The 18,096-nt window shown below is 45.1% G+C and overlaps 2 protein-coding genes across 2 annotated transcripts; both read left to right on the forward strand.

Annotated features, from left to right (window-relative positions):
- Window positions 1-1,018: 1,018 nt before the first annotated feature.
- Window positions 1,019-1,762, forward strand: LOC120677938 (BTB/POZ and MATH domain-containing protein 2-like). The gene has a single exon (XM_039959122.1). The coding sequence runs from the start codon at window positions 1,019-1,021 to the stop codon at window positions 1,760-1,762; it is 744 nt and encodes a 247-aa protein (XP_039815056.1).
- A 14,296-nt stretch (window positions 1,763-16,058) lies between these two features.
- On the forward strand, window positions 16,059-17,449 carry LOC120677939 (BTB/POZ and MATH domain-containing protein 2-like). The gene is made up of 2 exons (XM_039959123.1): window positions 16,059-17,137; window positions 17,259-17,449. Exons 1-2 carry the CDS (start codon window positions 16,059-16,061, stop codon window positions 17,263-17,265), a joined length of 1,086 nt encoding a protein of 361 aa, XP_039815057.1. The 3' UTR covers window positions 17,266-17,449.
- The last annotated feature ends 647 nt before the right edge of the window (window positions 17,450-18,096 follow it).

Here is an 18,096-nt window from a genome sequence, read left to right on the forward strand (position 1 = left end):
GTATGACAGGTATGTAAACTTTTCCCCGTGAGTTTGTATGATTCATCCTCAGCGTACGTACAACCTTTTGCAAAGCTTTGTTCCATATAAACATACATTTTCCAGTTCAATAATTATTATCAAACAAGCAACAACCGCCCCACTTTTACATGCAATCTGCACATTATTAATAAATTGTAGCAATTAACGAGAGTGACAGGGTAATGGATGTTCGCCTGTTTGGTGACAGGTTTTAGATGGATGGATAGTATACACTGCAATTGTCATATATAGGTTCAGTCTAATAATACTTTTGTAAAAATAACCGTGCGAGGAGGTCTGATAAAAGAAACAGTGCAACTATCTGTTTGACATCATTTCGATCATTAAAATCTAATATTATTGTTGCGAGTTTATCCTCAGATATTGGTACAGATTAATTTATATTGCCTTTTCTTACAAATTTAACACCTGTCTACAATATTACAATTTGTTTATGATTCATACGCTACTTCCCCGTCTACAAAGCACAACGGGATGGGCCATATGGTCCGAGCAGTTTCATCAGGTCAGTAACTTTCCCCGTCGATCGGCGGCCACAGCTGGTCCATACGCTTCCCTGACGAGTACGCCAGGGCGAACACCTCTGAAGATGATTACTTCTCAGTCTGTCTCGAGCTCATGATCAGCATTCAGCATAGCAGCCATGGGCATTGCAGACTCCAGCTTTCTATCCTAGTGGCAATGCTTTCTATCCTAGTGGCAATGCAGAGAGACGATACTCCGAGTTCGAGTCGGTGATCGATGGAGTATACTGGAATAAAAAAAAAAGAAACCCCAACTCGATGCTGTTTCCCGGTTCGGACACGGAGAGTCTATGGTAACCGAGTCGAGAACGAACGCACCTATCTACCGGCTTCATTTTCGTCAAACAAAAGGAGAACCAGCACCTTGCTAATCTCCACTCCATGACTCCATCCCTCACCACAAAGTCGCACGTACGCCCTTGCTCCTGGCCGGCGGCATGCCGGCACCGGCGATGGCAGCGGCAACGACGCGGTCCACGTGCACCGTGGAGACGGTGCAGGGCGCGCACGTGTTCGACATCTTCGGCTACAGCCTGCACAAGGGCATGGGCGCCGACAAGTTCCTCCGCTCCGCCACCTTCTCCGTCGGCGGCCACGACTGGGCCATCCGCTTCTACCCCGACACCCCCCGCGTCCCGGGCGGCGGCGCAGCCGGCGGCCGCGGCGCCCGGGAGTACGTCTTCGTCTACCTCGTGCTGATGAGCGCGGGCGCCACGGCGCGGGCGTCCTGCGACCTCGGCCTGGTGGACCGCGCCACGGGGCTGCCGGCGACGGTGCACGCGACGGCGGAGCCCCGGGCGTTCACCTACGGCGAGCAGAGCATGTTCTTCCCGGAGACGGCCTTCATGGGCCGCGCCGAGCTCGAGGCGTCGCCGTACCTCGCGGACGACCGCCTCACCATCCGGTGCGCCGTCACCGTCATCAAGGAGCCGCGGGTGTCGTCAGCGGCCTCCGCTGCCGCCACCGGGTTCGGCTTCGTCCGCTTGACGTCGCTGGGCGCCATGGCGAGCTGCTGCTGGCCGCAGCTGAGGAGGATGCGGGGGATGTCGCTCTCGTTCGCGGAGGGGAGAGATCCAGGGCGGCGGACGCCAAGGGTGCAGGCCGACGACGGCGAGGTAGCCGCCGATTCGCCGTCTTTGCCGGCCGACAAGGAGGCAGCAGTGTGCTACCGTCCAAGGTCGATATGCATTCCCTGATGCATGGTTTTGTTTGTCAATTGTCACGGGTGAGATTCAGGATTTCGGGGGCAAGAAAATGATGGAAGATTGACATGGCGGCGATATATATACTGTATATATTGGTTTTTTGGGGGCAATATAATCTTGGTTTGATGGAATTGGCAAACTTTGCGAACTAGCTTATCATCAGCTCAAATGTGATGGATGGAAGCAATGAAGAGTTAGAGACAATGGAGAATCTTAGAGGAACTTCTCCCAAACAACCAATATCCTTAGCTAGCAGGTGCATCTTTGGTCAAAAGACAAGTAGGATCTGTTGCGAAAAAAGAAGAAGGGCAGCTCATCTCAAGCGGTGCTACTGGTGTTGTTATCTTTTGAATTGTGCTACTACTAGCTTTTCTAGAGTTTACTAGAGCAGCTCAGTGTTAGATGACAATCTCAGGGCTGTCTGATACGTATATATGCAGATCATACTTTCGTAATTTATATTTTGCAGAAGGGTGGAATATGTGAATTGTCCTTCTAATTTTCGTTTTTATGTGCACCCTGTTTGATGTGCTGAGTCTACATTTAATTTTACATGTAGTGCTCAACGATGACCTTATCGTTCGCAAGATAAATAGTTTTAAATATAGTTGTGTGTCGTAGTGTTGTAGATTTTTCTTCGCATCTAGAAATTCCTTTCTTTTCAACAATTTATTTACATTCGACACCATCACATCTATCTGCGTGCACAATTCTACTAGACTTGCTCTGCTCAAATTGGAAAAAAAAAGACAAGGAGAGATTGTCGGAATCATATCCTCAGTAAATGCTTAGAAATTAGTTGACGGGCATAAGCACGAAAGAAAGAAGTTTGATTTTTGTTGGATCTGCAGCTCTTATGTGGGTGATATGGTGTACACATAATGATTTAATTTTTGAGAAAAAATATTTACCCCATTTATATAAGTGTCTTCAGGGGAGCGTACTTGCTGCGATTCTGGTCCCTGCTACAGCGTGAGGATACAAGAAAGACTGTCTATTTGACGAGCAAGGCATTGAAGGTTGTTTTCTTGGATATTTTTGCCAAGAATTGATAGAAAAGCAATAATAGACTTTGCTTTTAATTCCGTCAAGTCGTTTGTGTACTCTTTCTCTCTATTTTATCAGCTCATGTACTGAGAATTTTATAAAAAAATGGCTATGTGTGGCTGCATAGGCCGGAGACGTTTGCTTTTTCTAAAAAAAAGTAAATGAAACTGTTGATGAACCATACACGCTAGCTGAGATAGAACTAAGGATGGCAGCGGGGCGGGTTTGGGGCGGATATCCGCGAATTTCGAGTTTACGGGTTTCGGGTTTGGGTTCTGATTTTTACCCACGGATTTGCGGGTTTGGATACCCGAAACACTTCGGGTTTGGGGTGAATTCTAAAATTAACCCGCGGATATCCATTGGGCCCCAAAACATTGAGCCCACTAGAAGCCCACCTAGAAACCCTAGGTATATAAGCCTGAAAATCTATCTCACCTCCCTCCCATCACCCCGTCAGGCCGTCGACCCCTCTCGGTGGACGGCGGCTCAGCCGCTCAGCCTGCTCGGCAGCCCGCCCTGCCCCCACCCACGCGCGCAGTGCGGCTAAAAGTGATCGGACCGTGCTCTAGCCTAAGAGGGGGAGAGGGTGAATTAGGCAAACTAAAAACTTAGACCTATGGCTCCAACTATTTGCACAATAGTAAACTAAAATATGCTATCTAGATGTGCAACTATAGTTGTTCTAATGTGAAACCCCTATCAGAAAAGAGTTTAGCAATCTATAGCCTTTCCTATCAAGAAACAACTCTATGAAAGTAAAGGCACATAAATTGCTAGTATGAAATGTGGAAGCTTAAAGAGAGGGATAGGAGAAAGCAAACTCTTGACGCGGGTATTTATCCTGTGGTTCGGTTAGCCACAGAGGCACACCTACATCCACGTTGTTGTAGCACTCACTAAGAGTATTGCTACTCGGTCACCAAGTCTCTTCCGTGAACATAATCACGATCACCTTGGCCCCGACTTCCACAAAGGAGCTTCTCCACAAAGGATGGGGGTCTCCACGTCTCCCGCACAATGTTGTCGTCGCCGCTCCACACCAAGTCGGAGGGTCGATGACGTGCAGGCGAGCCTTCAAAGCTCCAAAGTGCCGGCACACCGAATTCTTCTTTTGGTTCACTAAAGAACCACAGCACAAAGGTACTTGGCCTTGCAATCTCACTCACTAAGAGCTATCCTTTACACAACACTCTCAAAGTGTGCTATGGGCTAAGGATATGAGTGCTAAGTTCTTGGATGACTTGGAGATGTTCTTGGGTGTGTTTGTGACTTCCTTGAACTCCAGCAAACTCCAAATGGCCGGGGATGGTATATATATAGGCCTCCAAGTTGAAATAGCCGTTTTGAGCCGTTACCCAACTTTCCGCGTATGCACCGGTGTATCCGAAGGTATAGCACCGGTGCATCCGGTTACTCTGAGCTTCAGGGTATCCGTTGGGGCTCTGATGGCTGACGTGGTGCCACCGATTAGACCGGTCCCATGCACTGGTGCATCTCCGGTTCATCCGGTCCTGAAGAGATCTTCAGCTTTTGTCTTGAATTACACCGGTGCCTCGCTCCTGTGCACCACCGGTTCATCCGGTGCTGAAGAAAGTCTTCTCGCCAACTTAGCATGCTCTCTGGTGCATGACAATGTGCTTGCACTGACGCCTCAAAGTAGTATCACCGGTGTATTCGGTGCTACTTTGCATTTCTCCCCTGGCCTGGGCATTGCTCGGCCCATTACACTGGTGGTGTAGCACCAGTGTATCCGATGCCAACCAGTTAGACCGGTGCAGTGTCACTGGTGCATCCGGTGCCACTTTTTTCTACTGAACTCGTCCAATTCAATGTTTCTTTGAGTTCTTTCTTCGTGTTTTGCTTTGCTTGGCCTTTTTGCTTCATCACTGGGATCTATTAATGTTCACTTGACACACGCATTAGTCCCATTGATTGCGTTGTTAGTCAATCACCAAAATCACAAATAATGGCCTAATAGGGCCATTTTCCTTACAATCTCTCTCTTTTTGGTGATTGATGACAACACAATCAAAGCAAGCATAAAATTTGCAAAAAATGATAAATTGATACCAATTGAAATCCAAATGAAAATACTTACACTTGCTTGGATGCTTACCATCATCCAATGTTGTCTTGGCCTCCCCCTAAGTCCATTATCCCCCTTTGTTTCTCCCCATTTTTTCTTCTTTTCTCCCCTTTTGGAATCAAAGTTGCTCCCCCTTTGGGTGATACTCTTTTACTCCTTGCTTTGATCCAAAATTTTCCCCCTTTGGAATCAAATCACCTAAAAAGGCTTGGCAAACCAAAATAGCTCAAAGGGAAAAGTTAATAGCCTAGGGAGTTAGTTCCATGAATCATGATCCAATTTATATGATATCAATGAAGATACCAATTGAGTGATTACTAAGGTGGATCACAAAATCACGAAACTAGCACGGAGGTAGCCCTAAAATAACAAAGAATTAACAAGAATACCAATTGAAGGGGTTATAGACCATGTATACCTCCGGGGGATTATTTTGCCTTGCATGTACCAAATTGAATGTGACTTGTTATGATACCAATTGAAATTGAATATCAATTGAAAATCTTTGAGGTCAAAAACACTTGGTACACCAAGGTGAACCCATGCATGAGCACATAGTCTATGAACTTGGATGTAGACAATTTTGTTCAATAGATCATGGCTCGATGAGACTACAAAAGATAAGCTTGAAAACACGTTAGTCTCCAAAGTCACAAACCATAGAATGAACTCCCCCTAAATGTGTGCATTTAGTGTTTGAATCACAAATCAAATGTATGCACATTGTTTTTAACAACAATGGGAAGTTTACCCTATAGCTTGTGCTCATGGTACAAATAAAACACATACCTCATGAAGTCCATGTACCATGAAGAGTAACCTTGTGTAGCTTTCTACACACTTATCAAATCATATAGGTTGCTCATGGGTTAGAATTGACACAAGCAACCCACCATATATAAACACTAGGTAATACAATGCAAACAACCTAGTAAGGGCAATGAAGCTACATGATGTTTTGAATTGAAATCTAGCTTGTATTACCTTATGAGGGACTTGAGCAACAAATGTCCAAGATGTGAGCTTGGCTTCTTAGCTTGAATCCTTCATCTTCTAGGTAGCCAAGACTCCAAATCCCCCGTACTCATTCTTGGGCTTCAAGTCTCCTTTGGAACCCACACCATTTGAGGCCCCTTCATATTGGTGATGACATCCTTGGGCACCCAAATGGAGTGATTCCAACTCCTTTCTTACTTCCCAATCTTGTGAGCAACCACCTTGCCATTTGTTTTCTTCTTGATCATATAGGTGGTGCTATTGCTCTTGTTCCTCCGGTTGGGCTTGGTGTAGATGAGAGAACTCTTTATTGTGGGTTTCTTCTTGTTCTTCTCATCCGAAAGCTTCTTCATTGGTTGAGAACACTTGTTGGACTTGTGACCTTTGTGATGACACTTTGAGCAAGTCACGGTGGACCCCTTCTCACGCTTCTTCACCATGTCTTCACGGTTATCTTGAGAAGGTTGGACATTGCTCTCTATGCTTTTGCCTTTTAATATAGCCAAGTCCTTCATGAGCCTTTGAACTTCTTGCTTGAGTTCATCATTTTTCTTTGCAATGAGATCATCACAAGATTCTACAACAACATCCTCAAAACACTTCTCATTGCAAGGGTTAGGTTTATCAAAGCAAGAAGTTGAAGCATGGTTAGTATCATTAATGCTCTCAATTTTCAACTTGAGCTCTTCATGCTCTTCGCTAAGCAATTTGAATTTGCATAACAAACTTTCATATTTTGTAGCGAAGATAGCATTAAGATCATTAAGAGCATTAAAGTTTTCAATTTTATTTAACTGCTTCTTAATTATATTTTGGTGCTAATGAACTAGTTCAAAAAGTTCTTCATATGAAGGAGAATATGAGTCATCATCACTTACATCGCTATTCATACCTTTGGCCATGAGGCAAGTGTTGAATGATGATCCCATGTTAGTGCAGGTGGTGAATTTCTTGCTTGATTCATCACTTGAGTTAGCACTTGATTCTTCACCACCACTAACTCATTCACCAAAGATGGCAAATGACTCATGCTTGGGCTTCTTCTCCTTCTTTTGTTGCTTTTTCTTCTTAAACCTTTTCTCAACCTTCATAAGTTGGTGATGTGGACCATCTTTGAGGAAGATCATATACCCCATTGAGTTGATTTCTTGCAAGTATTTATTCATCTTTTTGACTTGCATGTAGAGGTTGGGGTCCATTGGCTCTTTTTCATTATTGGAGGAGCTTTGGCTTGCCTCCTCTTCTTTTTCTTCACTTGAGCTACCCTTGATGGCCATCTTCTTCAACTTTTTAACTTGCTTGCATGCAAGTGCGCTATGTATTGGTGAAGAAGATGGCGCTCTTGGCTTGATGTCATGGCGTAGCTCATGGGCGATCACCTTGTTTAGGACTTGATTTGGTGTCAATGTGTTGATTTCTTTCTCATAAAAAATTGTGATCACCAAATCATACTTCGGCCTTCGAAGTGAATGAAGGATCTTGCGAGCTCCAAATCATCAATTTTCTTCACATGTAAAGAATTAATCTCATTCACAAGAATATTCAACCGTGAGTACATAGTTTCGGCATTTTCATGATCAAGTTGCTTGAAACTATTGAGTTTATCAATGAGAACATGATATTTTTTATTTGCAACATCTTTAGTTCATTCATGGTTCTCACTAATAGTTTTTCATAATTCCTTAGCATTTTTACAAGCAAACACACGGTTGAACACATTGTCACCAAGAGAGTTTAGAATAGCACATTTGGCTATAGCATCATATTGCTTCTTTTGTTGACTATTACCCTTCATTCCCTCACTAGTTACCCTCCAAATATTTAGGCCCTTTGCTTGGAGATGAGATTGCATTAAGATCTTCCATCATTAGAAGCCCGTGCCATCGAAACATCGAGGAGGTCCTAGAGAATCCATCCCCTTCCCCTAAAAGAGATAACTCACTAGGCGGTGAAGCCTAACCGATCAAGTGAGCCAGTAAACATAAATTACCAATGGAATTGACTTTCTTTATGAGAGGAGTGAGTCCTGGCTCTGATACCAATTGAAAGCGATCGGACCGCGCTCTAGCCTAAGAGGAGGAGGGGGTGAATTAGACAAACTAAAAACTTAGATCTATGGCTCCAACTATTTGCACAATAGTAAACTAAAATATGCTATCTAGATGCGCAACTATGGTTGTTCTAATGTGAAACCCCTATCTCAAAAGAGTTTAGCAACATATAGCCTTTCCTATCAAGAAACTACTCTATGAAAGTAAAGGCACACAAATTGCTAGTATGAAATGCGGAAGCTTAAAGAGAGGGATAGGAGAAAGCAAACTCTTGACGTGGGTGTTTATCCCGTAGTTCGGTTAGCAACAAAGGCACACCTACATCCACGTTGTTGTAGCATTTACTAAGAATATTGCTACTCGGTCTCCAAGTCTTTTCCGTGAACACAATCACGGTCACCTTGGCCCCGGGTTCCACTAAGGAGCTTCTCCACAAAGGATGAGGGTCTCCACGTCCCCCGCATAATGTTGTCGTCGCCGCTCTACACCAAGTCGGAGGGTCGATGATGTGTCGGCGAGTCTTCAAAGCTCTAAGGTGCCGGCGCACCGAATTCTTCTTTTGGTTCACTAAAGAACCTCAGCACAAAGGCACTTGGCCTTGCAATCTCACTCACTAAGAGCTATCCTTTACACAACACTCTCAAAGTGTGCTAAGGGCTAAGGATATGAGTGCTAAGCTCTTGGATGACTTCGAGATATTCTTGGATGTGTTTGTGACTTCTTTGAACTCCAGCAAACTCCAATTGGCCGGGGGATGGCATATATATAGGCCTCCAAGTCGAACTAGCCATTTTGAGCTGTTACCCAATTTTTTGCATATGCATCGGTGTATCCGAATGTATAGCACTAGTGCATCCGGTCACTCTGAGCTTCAGGGTATCCGTTGGGGCTCTGACAGCTGACGTGGTGCCACCGGTTAGACCGGTCTCGTGCACCGGTGCATCACCAGTTCATCCGGTCCTGAAGAGATCTTCAGCTTTTGTCTTGAGTTACACCGGTGCCTCGCTCCTGTGCACCACCGGTTCATCCGGTGCTGATGAAAGTCTTCTCGTCAACTTGTCATGGTCTCTGGTGCATGACAATGTGCTTGCATCGACACCTCAAAGTAGTATCACCGGTGTATCCGGTGCTACTTTGCATTTCTCCCCTGGCCTGGGCATTGCTCGGCCATTACACCGGTGGTATAGCACCGGTGTATCCGATGCCAACCGGTTAGACCGGTGCAGTGTCACCGGTGCATCCGGTGCCACTGTTTCCTACTGAACTCGTCCAATTCAATGTTTCTTTGAGTTCTTTCTTCGTGTTTTGCTTTGCTTGGCCTTTTTGCTTAATCTCTGGGATCTATTAATGTTCACTTGACACTCGCATTAGTCCCATTATTTGCGTTGTTACTCAATCACCAAAATCACAAATAATGGCCTAATGGGGTCATTTTCCTTACAGCAGCAGTGGCTGAACTCCTCCCAAGCCGCTCGCGCCGGGGGCACCCTCTCGCAGGAGGACGTCCCTGACCTCCTCGTCCAGCACCGCATGCTCCACCTCCGCCCGCTCGGCGCTGTAGCTGCCGAACTTCTACTCGGGCCGGCGGCCGAGCTCCTCCCCGCGAAGCTCCTCCGACGGGGTACGTGGCGGGATCCAGCTCGCCCGCTCATGGAGTGCGGCAGCAGCGCGCCCGCTCGCGCAGCGGCGCAGGCATCGCCCGCGGCCCGCCCTGTGGCAGAACCACCCAAACTATCTGGGCCCGGGTGCACTGATCTTTGTTGCTAGGCAACTCTGACCCAAATCGGCACGCACCGGTAGTTCCTCGAGTGAAGCCTCGATTAAAGCCACGTTATTCCAGGATCAGCAGATAACACTCACACGAAGGTGATACCAGAGATTACAGCACAGAACATTTCATACATCTCAGAGTGATTGCAGCGGAAAGGAAATTTATTACAAACCATGTTCAGAGTAGTGAAGTACTACAGAGTTCCAAACTACACAAATTATTCAAGTGTCATAGTCTCAGCGGAAGCAATAAAACATCTAACGAAAGGAAGTGACACATCGATAAAGCCCGCACGAAAGCGTCACTTAGTGGGAGGGTGGTCAGCACCAGCTGAAGAGCCATCCCACTCAACAAACCAGCCCAGAGGCAAGGTACACGGCCAAGTAAGACTCGCAAACAGATCTTCGAAGTTAGTACCTGAAAACAGTGCCACAAGCAAGGCTGAGTATACTAATACTCAGCAAGACTGACCCGTTATAGGATATAACATAGTCCGATAACTAGACATGCAAGGCTTTTTGTTTGGTGGGGTTTGTTTTGCCAAAAACGCCACTAAATGTTGATCCTTATTTTCAGATTTTATTTAGCCATCTTCCAGTTGGATTAACTATTCTAAGTTTGCATCTAACTCTACACAAACATGGTAGAGCAATCATTTAATCAACCAGCAGTATTATCATCATCATGTTCCACTTGTTACTCTGTGTGACCGAAAACGTTAAGCAATCTCATGCCGTGAGAGGCGGACGATTCTGAATCGAATTTCAACCTGGCCAGGGGAACCTAGACCACACGTATGGGAACCAAGTCACCCACACAACTTTTCCCCTTTCTTTCCGGTCCGTGGATCCAGGACACCCTCCCCGACTACAGAGCCCGACGTCTCTGCACCCGTACGTCCGGACAAAAAAATAAACCTACTTCTATCAAGAGGGTGCGAGATCGTTCCACTCGCTGGTCCAATCAGGTACTTAAGCTTACCAATTACTATATTTCTCGGTATGTGGCTAGTACTTTCAAACGCTTAGCGAAATGAGCCACACACCACGACCTTAGCCATTTTCGACTACACCAGCGGGGTATCACAACTACACAACCCCGCCCGTTGTCCTTATATTTCAGTAGGAATTAAAGTCAGTAAAATTTCTATTTGCTCGCGAGAGGCAGGAAACCCCTCGACTTCTACCATACCTAGTTTGCATGGCAACTAGTCGATAAAAAAGATCCGGGTATCAAACATAGGTATCTAGGGATCATGCATCTAAGGTTTTTGATCAACGCCTAGAAAACTTAAATGCAGAAATAAAATTATTACAACACATTATAAATAGTTATATGAATAATAACTCGGAAAATAATGGGATTATGCACCGGGGCTTGCCTTCTTGGGCACTGTTAGGCATAAAAACCTCTGGGGCTTGGCCCAGGCCTTGAGATAAGTTAGCACAGTTCAAATTAACCTCCTGATCAACACGAGAGTCCGCGGGCACCAATTCGTAGTCACCGTCCGCGAGATTAACCGTTTCTATATGCAATGCAAGATTAGGAGTTATTCATGAATAACGATTTCTTTCCTTCACGATAAAGTTGTAGTCCACAAAAGTTAATTCAGTGGTGATCTCAAAATTTCATTCCATGGGCAGTCATTTATGGAGTAGTAATTACAACTATGTTTCTTCATGAATGAGTGTGGGGTTTGGTTTTCATTTTCAATATTAAAACATAGCATGCTTTCACTATTTCATAGCAACCAATTTACTCATGAACTAGTGATGAAAAATTAATGTAAGATAGATCAGATACTCTAGCATCTATGGCATAAATTTCAGCATCTAATCATAAAGCAATTAACCATAACAATTCATGTAAGTAGATTACTCTAGTTGCTTCACCTTTTTGTGCAGAATGTTTGACATGGGTTCTGGTGCTACAAATTTTACGGGAGCATCTAAATAGCATCTACTCAGTACCGTAATTTTTCCAGATTTTATATACTTATACAACAGAGGTGACAAAATGAACAAATTTAGCAAGCTATTAAATAAGATTAATTCTACAAAGAGTTATACTAGGGATATGGTTCTCAAACTTTTACCAGAGCCTAGTCATGAGATAAACATATTATATAAAAATTATCAAGCTTTATATCAACCAGATAAATTAGTTATGCATTTAACTTAACATGAGTTAGAATAAAATTTTCAAAGTTCATTTTATCAGTGCTGCATGTGAACTTTTTATTATAGCGAGCATAAACTCTAACTAAGAACATATCCAAAAATCTTGATCAGATACGGCCTAGTTTACTCAGAACAAAAATGGTAAATCTAACCATGAGATGCTAAGCATGATTTTTTAACTAAAGCAAAACTAAACATGATATCTCAAGCATGGGTTGTAACTGTAAGAATATTCAGTAAATGCTGCTCAAACTTTGCAAGCATGTTTATATGACTAAAACAAAGTTTCAGAAATAAACCTAGATTTTTCTAAGCAAAGGAACTATATATCACAAATAAAGCCTACTTATCAAGCATTAACTCAAATATATAGTTAGACTGATCTAAAATTTCTCAAACTTGCGCAACAGTAAGATTTTAGTGACATGCATACAAGGAAAAAGTTTCATACACAGAACCTCATTATTTCTACCAACATTAATACATGAGCAATACTAGTAGATTTAGGAATCTTGATCATTTGAGCAAGCAAACAATTTCAAACAGAGCTCATATTTTTACCAGGTTCTTCTAACAGTACTAAGTTCAACATATCCAAAAATCAAGCATAGTTACTGAACCAAACTCCTAGAACATTTATGTGCCATTTAAAATAGTCTTTTTCTTAGATTAAAATAAATGCAAAATATGAACATGTGACTGTAACAAAAGTTGTAGTTCTTGTTCTAAGGATTCCAGAACAGTTGATTTTATATTTTTTGTATTTTTCTACGATTTTATATGTATTTTACAATTTTGCTGCTTTGAAGTTCATGTACATTTTGCACTTTGGCCCCTGAACTTTTGTTTCTTCTCCACAGGAGTCCCTGGCGGAACTCACAGAACAGAGCAGGGAAGGGCGCTGTGGTTCCCGGCGAGGAGAGTCACCGGAGGTAGGGGGAAAGTGGGGGAAAGTGGAGAGGAGGTCGAGGCGCACCTTCCGGTGGTCTGGGATGGGTCGGGGGCTGTTGGGAGGTGGGTCGCCGGCGACGTACAGGGGCGGCGGCCTTGGGAGCTCGGCTCCGGCGAGCTCGGGTGAGGTAGGGAAGGGGATATTGGGCTTGGGAGCATCGGATTTCCGAGAGGAATCCATTCAGGGGCTCAGTTGGAGCCGAGGAAGGGTGGATAGGGGTTGTCCACGGAGCTCCGGCAGAGGCCGGCCATGGTGGCGGCGGCTCTAGTTTCCTGGGCGCGCAAGAAGGGTCGTGCTGGCCTTTTATAGGCCAAGGGTGAGGGGAAGGGCTTTCTTAGCGATGAAGGGAGCAGGTCGGAAGAGGGAGAGCTCGGCTCGGCGCGTGGCGCGGCGACCATCCTCGTGGCGCGCGCAGGAGAGGAAAGGGGCGTGGCGAGCTTTGGGGCGCTAGAGAAGATGGTTTGGGGCAATACCAGGGGCGCACGAGGGCGGTTTGGGTCGGGGTGCGACGCATGGGCGGCCAGGTGGCCGCGCCGGCGTACAGATGCCGTCGTAGGCGTGGTGCAGGGAGGCGAGAGGTAGGAGATGGAGTGGAGGGTAATTTCGTAAATAAACCGAAGTTCAAAACTCCGTTCTGTAATTTCAATTTTTCTCCCTCTTCTCTGCCTCAAATGAAAACGTATTGAATACCATTCTTGTTCAATGTTTCGAGATCTACAACTTTAGTGTTATGCACTTCTTCATTTGAGCAATGTTTTGAGAGTTATTTAATTATTTCAAAAACAGCCATTTAAAGTACTTATCATTCTATGTGAACTTTGGCACTTTTACTCCTAGTCTTCAACTAGGCTTTTGTTTAACATGACATGGTGAATATGCCTATTCATTTTCATAGGCTTCTTAGCATTGGTTTGAAGTTATTTTAACTTCCTTAACACTAAAAATTGAACTCCTATTTATTTGAATGTTTAAATTTTGAATTTGTAAAAAGTCTTTTTAAATTAAACTATATTCCCCAAAAATATGGGTGTGTCTTCATACTATATTTTTATGATAAGTTGAGCATGAAAGTTCAAGAATATTAAAGGAACAAGTTTTATATCCACACATACTCATATACAAGGATGCATTCTTGTTTCCTATAAATATTTATTATTATTATGTGCTAAAGGGATGTTTATGGTCCCTTGTTCAAAATTTCAGTTTGTTCACAACTCCAATTTGTCATTTAAGGAAGAACTAAATATTTTCTTACTAGACCTCCGAAGTAAGTATGTTTTATGTCTTCTTTTCCTTGAAAGAAATTTCAAGATTTCAAACTACTTGTGCCTTGAATATTTGTGGCCTCATTTTATTATTTTGTTTGAACTAGCAGATCTTCACAAATCAAAGAATGTTTCCATTAATCATTTCAACTGATGGTTTTTCCAGTTTAAATTTGATTTGCATAGAAAGTTTATAGCTCATTAGGAAAGATGTATTTTAGTGTCTTATTACCACACATGTCAAGTCAAGTTTAAAAGTGTACCAAATATTGTTTTTCAAGCATTGCACTCAAACACATGCACACATACATCTACACACAAGTTTGCAAAAACTAGACATAGGGTTCTTATTTAAGTTTTCTTAGCTCATTTATGTGTGAAGTTATGTTAATTGCCTGGCTTTGGTTAAACTGACACAAGAGGTGTCACACGGCCCGCACCCAGCCCCGCCCGTCGAGCGCGGAGGCGCCCCGCACGGCAACCTTGCTATCCTCGGCCGCTGAGCCTCCGATGAGCGACCTCGCCGGGCGCCGCCGCGCTGGCCTCGCACTATCCCACCTCCAACGAGCGACCGCGTCGGCTTCCTAGATCTCATGTCTCCTGGATCTCAAGTGCTGCAAAATTCGGGTTTCGGACTACCCGTTGGGTTTCAGGTATCCGCACGTTTCGGTTTTGGGGATGAATTCTAACCCGAATTGGAGTTCGGGGCGGGTTCGGGTTTTATGTTCGGGTTTGGGTGCCCAGACACTCCACCCGAACCGAACCCGACCCGTTGCGATCCTTAGATAGAACCCAAAGAAAGACCAGCACAGGAGTGCAAGGTTGCTCGTTGCAAAACATTTTCGGAGGTCAACAGGAGACCAAAATATACACTGGATTTTCTGTTGTCCGGGATGATATTTTGTTGAACATTTGAATTAAATAAGTTCATAACCCACATTATAACTTCAATGGGCAAGCAGTCCACGCTCCACAGTCAATGTCCATTCAGCAGCGGAGCCAGGGGGTGCTAGGGTGCTCCAGCCCCCTACTCCTATGCAACCCATGAGCCCCCCCAAGACTCCCTACAATTTTCAACCATAAATTAAAAGGAGGAAGAGGAAAATGAGGAAGAAGAAGAAGAAAAAGAGAGGGGGAAGGAAGAAGAAGAGGAAGATGAGCCCCACCTAAATCCAAATTCTAGATTCGCCACTGTGTCCATTGCTAGGGTACAGAAGGTCTTACCTCCTAGATTTGTTTTCTTTGTGTTTTAAAATATATTATGTTATGATTTTAATCATGAAAAATCCATATGGCGGAGGTACTGTGCACCTTGATGTATTGTACTTGAAATCAATAAAATTTCCCTTTTCCAAAAAAAAATATGGCAGAGGTATAATCGTGGGAAACATTTTGAGGATTCAAACCATTGGTGAATGCACTCAACAAGTTTATTTTTAAGAAATAGAAAGGACAGGCAAATGAACAACTTGTATTCAATCGGCTCCGAAGTCCTGACTCCTGGATAGTACTGTTCTTCCGATTGCAACCAAAAGCATTTTGCCGCCAGGTTCTTTTCTGGATGTCTGAACTTTGTGAAATTTACTCAGTTCTGAAACTTTCATGCCGAGTCTACTGTGAGTATAATCTGAATCACACCACACGGTCCTTAGCGCCTCCGGCGGCTACCATCGTTTATCCGAGTCCGAGGCTCCGAGCCGGTGACGATGTCCAACTGCAATTCGTACTCTCGTTCGATTCGAATACGGATCGGAGTTCATTGCCTGTTTGTGTCAAACAAATCGGAGAACAGGCACCTTCATCATCTCAATAAAGGCAGAACGAACGCCTCCTCTCTGTCAGGATCCAAGTTCACGACACAAGACACGCCGCCGAACGTGTCTGTTCTTCCCGTTCTGACCGGCGACGCGTCCACGTCGCCGACGCCTGAGACCACATGTCGACGCCGGCGAGGACGAGGAGGCGGTCTATCTGCACGCCGGTGATGGAGCAGGGCTCGCACTCACTCGAAATCTCCGGGTACAGCCTGCACAAGGGCATGGCCAAGGGCGACCACATCTCGTCCGGCACCTTCTCCGTCGGCGGCCACGACTGGGCCATCCGCTTCTACACCGACGGAGGCTCCTTCGTCCCCGGCGGGCCGACCCAGCCCTTCGTCTCCATCTTCCTCGTGCTCCTCAGCAAGGGCGCCAAGGTCCGGGCGTCCTGCGGCCTGAGCCTGGTCGACCAGGCCACCGGGCTGCCGTCGCCGACGGCGACCCACCGGACGCCGGAGCCGCTGGAGTTCAGCTACGGCGACCCCACCATGTACTTCCCCCACACCGGCTTCATCAGCCGCGCCGAGCTGGAGGACTCCACCTCCCTCCGGGACGATCGCCTCACCATCCACTGCGACGTCACCGTGATCAAACAACCCCTGGTGCTCACCAACATGTTCATCAACGAGATCCCCGTGCCGCCGCCCAACATCACCGAGCACTTCGGCAGGCTGCTGGTGGAGACGGGGGTGGGCGCGGACGTCACCTTCACCGTGGACGGGGAGACGCTCGCCGCGCACAAGCTCGTGCTCGCGGTGTGGTCGCCGGTGTTCATGGCGGAGTTCTTCGGGCCGAGGAAGGAGGCGACGGCGGCGCGCGTCGCCATCGAGGACATGCCGTCCGACGCGTTCAGCGCCCTCCTGCATTTCTTCTACACCGATGATGTTCCAGGTGACGCTGACAGCACACTGATCCAGCATTTGCTTGTTGCTGCAGATAGGTACGATGTGGGCAGGTTGAAGACGATGTGCGAGAGCATGCTCTGCGACGGTCTTGATGTGGGGAACGTGGCAGATGTGCTGCCATTAGCTGACCATCATAATTGCCCTAGGCTTAAGAACTGTTGCTTCGAACTTATGAATAGATCTGATGCGGCGAAAGCAGTGAAGGAAACCCGTGCTTACAAGGATCTCAAAAGGAAGTGCCCTCATATCTTGGCAGAAGCATTTGGGTTCAAGACAAGCAGGTTGCGTAAAAAGTGAGAATAATCTTGTCTCAAGCAGAACCTACTACTTGTTCTTGAATTATTCTAGTTAATATTAGTTTGCGAACATATGAAACAGTAGCTCGATCAAATTAAGTTGAAATCTTTGTTTCAGAAGTTGAGGTGGCACCTACTATTTTCAAGGGAGATGCTGTCAACGGATTTTTCTTCTATTTTTTTTAGAGAAAAGGTTTCCCTCGCTTTATTACAAGAACAAAGCATACAAAAGTACCACAGGTTCAACCGATTTTTCTTGTATTTGTTGTTTTTTATTCATGAAGGTGATCAATACTAACTTCTTCTCTATAATTTTAATGTCCATCATCAATATTTCTGTGCTATCTTTAATTTATTTTGTGGTTGTCTGGTTACTGATGCCGGACATTCTTTATCTTGCTCTTGCTCCGGATTTCTACAGAATTTCTGTTCACAACATTGCAGTTGAGTGCTGACCTTGTTGGCTCTCAATGGTTTAGTAAAACAGAGGAGATGTTGACTTGTTGAGTATTGAGCCTATTGGCTCTCAAGAACCGCATGAGACATTGAATTCTGTTGTATTCGCTCCAAATTTGAACACGCTATTGCAAAGTAATTCAACAAATAATCATATGTGCACTTCTACAGTATCCCCTCAGTGCCATTAGAATTTTTAAATATACCAGTGCTGTCGAAATTCTTATCATATCCCATCACTACTGCTATTTCAAAATTTCCTTCCCTTGACTGCCATTCTATTTGATTTTCTGTCCCAACAGTAATGGGAGCTAGTGCTCGGCTTCACTAACATCATTGCATCACCAGCTACTCCATGCTCTCCTCGGCTTATTGGGGGAATGGCTAGCGGCCCAGCCCATCTTGTAAATGGTCCTATTGTGGTAGCCCAATAACCTATTTGTAAATTTTGTACCCACCAGGGGGTCGAGAGTAAATTGCCACCCCCCTCTCCTCCTCTA

The sequence above is a fragment of the Panicum virgatum genome, chromosome 6N, assembly GCF_016808335.1.
Source record: "Panicum virgatum strain AP13 chromosome 6N, P.virgatum_v5, whole genome shotgun sequence".
NCBI classification, from domain to species: domain Eukaryota; kingdom Viridiplantae; phylum Streptophyta; class Magnoliopsida; order Poales; family Poaceae; genus Panicum; species Panicum virgatum.

Coding starts and splice junctions, on each gene's coding strand:
- LOC120677938 (XM_039959122.1), top strand. CDS start 1,019: ATGGCAGCGGCAACGACGCGGTCCACGTGCACCGTGGAGACGGTGCAG.
- LOC120677939 (XM_039959123.1), top strand. CDS start 16,059: ATGTCGACGCCGGCGAGGACGAGGAGGCGGTCTATCTGCACGCCGGTG.